The 5,446-nt window shown below is 41.9% G+C and overlaps 1 protein-coding gene across 1 annotated transcript; it reads left to right on the plus strand.

Annotated features, from left to right (window-relative positions):
* The first annotated feature begins 376 nt into the window (after window positions 1–376).
* On the plus strand, window positions 377–4,804 carry LOC119580458. Its single transcript, XM_037928610.1, is given in 6 exon segments — window positions 377–471; window positions 1,054–1,840; window positions 1,843–2,143; window positions 2,356–2,405; window positions 2,683–2,855; window positions 4,651–4,804. Coding segments are annotated over 6 exon segments (1,560 nt in total).
* The last annotated feature ends 642 nt before the right edge of the window (window positions 4,805–5,446 follow it).

Raw genomic sequence — 5,446 nt, forward strand, 5'->3', positions numbered from 1 at the left:
GTGTCGTAAAGTGTATAAAGCTAGTTTTAAAGAATATGTAAATGCATTTCGAAAACTGTCTCGCATGTGCTGTATTTCGTTCGAATCTGGTAAGCAAAAAAACAGCTCTTATATAAACACGTTAACAAATATTTATAGAGTCATACTTTGCATTATGGAAAAAAAATCAACATCCCTGATCCTTCATTCAATCAGACACTTATCGCTAAAAAAAAAAAAAAAAAAAAAAAAAAATCAAATTTCCATAAATTTGTATGACATAACACCTCCAAATCACCCATCATGCAATATCTCCATCATGCAACCAAGCCACCGTCCAGTTAACACGTAAAATAAAGACATCGTGGTTTAAAAGGTCTTTTTTACAAACTCACAGATGAAGATCAGAAGAGGCTCCGTGAATCTCCTTGTAGGGTGCCTCCTCCTGTGCAACGATGCAACAGATGGGACAAGAGAGACGGGAATAATGAGGTAATCATGATGATTGCATAGTGAGTGTTATGTTTAAGATGTCAAAGTTGTGTTGCATTACTATTATTACTATTACTATTACTATTATTACTCCACAAGAGTAACTGATGGAGCAACGGAGGTTGGAGTAATGAGGTAATCATGATGATTGCACAGTAAGTGTTATGCTTAAGGTGTCAAGGCTGTTTCCATTACTATCATAATTGTTGTTATTCTGTCAATGTTGTTTTCATTATCTCTTTTATTGTTGTCATTATTGTTATTAATATGCTTCTGCTTGTTACTGTATATTAATTGATTATATTATTATTACTGTATTAATTCATTTTGTCTTTCTGAGGATGTTGAATTTCGCATACTAGCAGTGTAATTATGATTGATTTATATCATATAATAACTGTCTTGTTGTAGTCGGTTTATATAGCCAATAACAGTATTTTGTTTTGATTATCAGATAACGTTAATATCATAATTGGGCTTTATCACTTTTCTTTATCTTTCCTTTTCCTTCGCCGCTATTTTTATTATGTCACCCTCCTTTCTCTGAGCCTTCACATCACTCTCTCTCCTTTCCTTCCCCAGACACGAGATCCTTCAGGAGAGCTCTAGCCCCATCTCCTCCACCGCCCCGTCCTTCTCCCTGGCACCTTCCTCCAACTCGAGCCATGGGGAAGACCCTCAGGAGCACTGGCGACGCGTCAGAGGCATCTTCTCGAACATGGAGTCTATCCTGGAGAAGCTGTACGAGGGGGAGATCAGGTCGGGTCACGTTCCTCTCCACGTCATACCGAAGATGATGCTCGTCGGCGATGTCATTTACGGCGCGAAGACGGTTTACGGCAGACTGGACCCTGATTTGGTTGACTGGGTGAGAAAGAAGTTGAATTCCGGGGTTTTAAGGAGGTTTACGAAACCCCTGGGAGAGATCTTAACCCTTCCGGACGTCCAGGAGCTCGTCGACGACCTCGTGACCAGCTTCGTCGTCGGGACCGGCCGCTTCCTCCACCACCAGGCCATGACCTTCGCCCACGAGCTCGAGTTCGTGACTGAGCTCATGTTGTCCTCGGGGTTCGAGGTGGAAGAGGTATCCGTCGTCCTCAAGCTCCTCGGCCTTCCTCCCTTTCCCCGAGAGATAGAGAGGTCATCCGGAGAACCTCCCGAGGAACCTGCTCCTGTGGAAGCTGCTGTAGACGGTTCCCGACGGCGTTCGAGAGACAGGAGGTTCAGTGCCAACAGGAGGAATTCCGGGTATGATTACCCAGCGGACGGGTATGGTTACCAAGGCGGGTACTCGGGTGGCTACGGAGCCAGTGGAGGGTACGGCGGAGGCTACAGTGCTGATGGATACGGCGGAGGCTACGGAGGGGAGGCTACAGTGCTGATGGATATGGCGGAGGCTACGGAGGAGGTTATATGCAGGACATGTCCAAGATCGACCCTCTCGTCATCCTGGGCGGTCTGGCTTTCCTCACCCTCTGCTCTTACGTGACTTTCCTCGTCCTTTCCAGCAAGACGAGGAAGCGCAGCGTGCCGGACTTGAGCCTCGATCTCTCTGATCTTCCGAACGTCAACTTGATCTTGGAGGCGATGGACAAGGAGTCTTTCGGGGCCTCGGAACAGGCGAGTCTCTTGGGGCATTTTGCATCGATGGAGGCTAAAGGGGTACAGGGAAGTCTCTTCACTAGGGAAAAAAAGGAATGTTATGAGTATTATTAGCAAGAGTGTGTGAGTTTTCTCTCAAGTTAATGGTTGTGGTCAATGGGATATATGGGAGTCTGTTCTGTAGGAAAATAGAAATGTTAAGAGAATTATTGCCGAGAAGAGGCATGGTCTTTCAAATGGTTATGAGGATTATAAAGAAGTATATCATGCATTAACAAAAAGAGGTAACAATGGTGACAGTATTAACCTTTGAGGTGCAAAAGATAAAAGCAGTAATGATAATAATAGCCATAATAACTTTAATAATGATAATGATATCACCAATGATAATGATGGTATTAGTAAAGATGATAATTAGTCATTAAACAATAAATCATCCCTATCACTCTTTCTTACCTCCCTTTCACTCTCCCTTCCTTCATATCATCGCTTCCCCCTCTCTCCATCAATCCTTACACTCCTCTCCCACCCCTCATTTCTCCTCTTCATCCTCCTATTCCTCCCTTCCGTTGATAACAAAGATAACACACGAAATCCTTCTCTTCACAGGGTACAGAGGACCTTCTGACCGTCATCCCATACCAAGTAAATCTAGTGTGGAGGAACTACAAGCAAGATCCAAGCACGAGATCTTGCATGCATCAGTTCCTGTGTGAGAGTTTCTTCAGCCCTCCACAGCAACATCTTCTTAGTCAAAATGATTTTCTGTTGCAGATTACAAGGTAAGGGTGGTAGTTTTGATTATCATAATTATAATAATGGGGATGATAATGATAGTGAAAATGGATATGATAAGGATAATGAAAATGGATATGAAAGGGAACTGATGTTAACAGTAACGATGATATAATTAATGATAATGATAAAGATAATAATAATAATTGTATAATGAGAACTATAATGATAATGGTAATGCTAATGATAATGGTCATGATAATGATAATGACAATGGTAATAATAATCATGATGATGATGATGATAATGATAGTAATATATAATCGTAATAATAAGAGTAATAATACTATCAATGCAGATTATGATACTGATAACGACTACAATAAGAAAAAAAAAAAGTAAAACGAAGAATGAAAGATTTTCAAAAAAAAAACTCCAAAAAAAACAAATAATAAGACGAATAACAGTAAATAATAACAGTAATAATAATGATAATAACACAACGCTCCTACCTCCACCTCGCCCTTCCCTCCTCTCTCTCCCTTCCCACCCCCGCTCTCTCCCTTTCCCCTCTCTACCTTTCCCCTCTCCCCTCTCCCTTCTCCTCTCTCCCGTATACGCAAGGGAGTAGCGATTACCAAGAGCTGTTTCAGCCACTGAACTATTCAATCCTTTTTCCTTTACATAGGTATGCGAGGGAAATGGCGACGAATAATAAAACATTCATTAAAATAGTATGGCAAAAACACTTAAAACAGTAAAACTTTCAATACACTAAAACACAAAAAAACAGTAAAACAGTAAGCGCAATAAAACAAAAGCACATACAAAACACTAAAATAATAAATAAAGAAATCACCAGATCACTGTGGTCACTCTCCGAATAAATATTCGGTCAAATTGTCTCTCACAACCTATATAAAAATCAAACTCCACAACCACTTAGCTGTCTTTAAAGGGGCCCATTCCGGGGATCCCTGAGCAGCTACAGTCCACGCATCCTGAATCCCTGAGCAGTCTAACCAGTCTCACGACCAATCCCTGAATCCCCTTTGGCCTGCTTTCTCGCTTCCCACATTGTCTTTCGGGCGCGAAAACCTGGGGCACTGGTTCTTTCTTGTGTTCTTTGATCAGTAAAATGAACTTTAAAATTAAGCTATAATATGAAAATAAGATCCTTTGTATGATAAAATCATTAAAATCAGCATTAACGTAAAATAATAAATAAATCATCTGATATTAGAAGAACCATTGGGAAAGTGGTGCTTAAAACTTCAATAACTCAATAAATAAAAGTAGATATAAAAGTAAAGTTACTATAAAATCTTTGAATTAAAATGATAAACTCTTCTGCGTATTAAAACTAAAATCCATAAGATACTAAATGTTCTTTAAAAATGTAAAAATAAATAAAATTCTCTATATCAGTCTTGTGGTTGAGAGAGACTGGTGCCATCCAAATACAAACATTTTATATATTTATTAAAAAGAAATACAAAAAAAAAAAAAAAAAACAGCGGTCCGTGGCAACACCGTTTCGCGCATCCTCCTCACTGGCGAGATAAATCCTTGCGCCTCGAGCTTCACTGGAGGGATGGCGATCGCGATTTCGGTTGCCATACTGGAGGGAGGTATAGTGCAGGTTCAGGCATCGTAAAACCGCGGCTTCCGTTTTTCTTAGCTACGTTGCAGGGCAAAACGTTCGCCCTTTTCCAGTTGCGTGGTAATGTTTTAGCCTGTGGGAGAGTTGGAGGTGAGAGACGTTTCAAAAGGGATACCTCCTGGAGTGAGACGACTAGATGGGACCAAGTCGTTCACTACACTACACCCTCCCCCACGCAGGTCGGCCGTAGCGCAGATTCTGGGCGACTACGAAGCCCCGAGGAAAGCTGACGAAGGAATCACTCAGCTCTTAGACGAAGAGCCAAGGGCGCGGGACTCCTGCAGTGAACCGAGACGCCTGTGTTCCAAGGAAGAGAAGGAGGGCGTGAGCTAAGGGCGTGGGGTGTTGATTACGCCATTGTGGTGATTGCGTCATTGTGGTGATTGCGTCATTGTGGTGATTACGCCATTGTGGTGATTGCGTCATTGTGGTGATTACGTCATTGTGGTGATTGGGTCATGGTGGTGATTGCGTCATTGTGGTGATTGGGTCATGGTGGTGATTGCGCCATTGTGGTGATTCGTCATTGTGGTGATTGCGTCATTGTGGTGATTGGGTCATTGTGGTGATTGCGTCATTGTGGTGATTGGGTCATTGTGGTGATTGCGTCATTGTGGTGATTGCGTCATTGTGGTGATTACGTCATTGTGGTGATTGCGTCATTGTGGTGATTGGGTCATGGTGGTGATTGCGTCATTGTGCTGATTGGGTCATGGTGGTGATTACGTCATTGCAAGTGATTGCTAATCCATTATGCAGGTTGTGTTATTGTTGATTGCGTCACTGTGTTGATTACGTCATTGTGTTGATTGCGTCATCATGGTGATTTCCTCATTGTTGATTACGTCATCTATTGATTGCGTCATTGTTGATTACGTCATAATGTTGAGTACGTTGCGCCCTTGTTGATTACGTCATTATGGTATAGCGAGTTGTTTGCTGTTGTTTGTGATATTCTTCGTTTTGTTTGGTTTG

This window comes from Penaeus monodon, chromosome 13 (assembly GCF_015228065.2).
Source record: "Penaeus monodon isolate SGIC_2016 chromosome 13, NSTDA_Pmon_1, whole genome shotgun sequence".
NCBI classification, from domain to species: Eukaryota; Metazoa; Arthropoda; class Malacostraca; order Decapoda; family Penaeidae; genus Penaeus; species Penaeus monodon.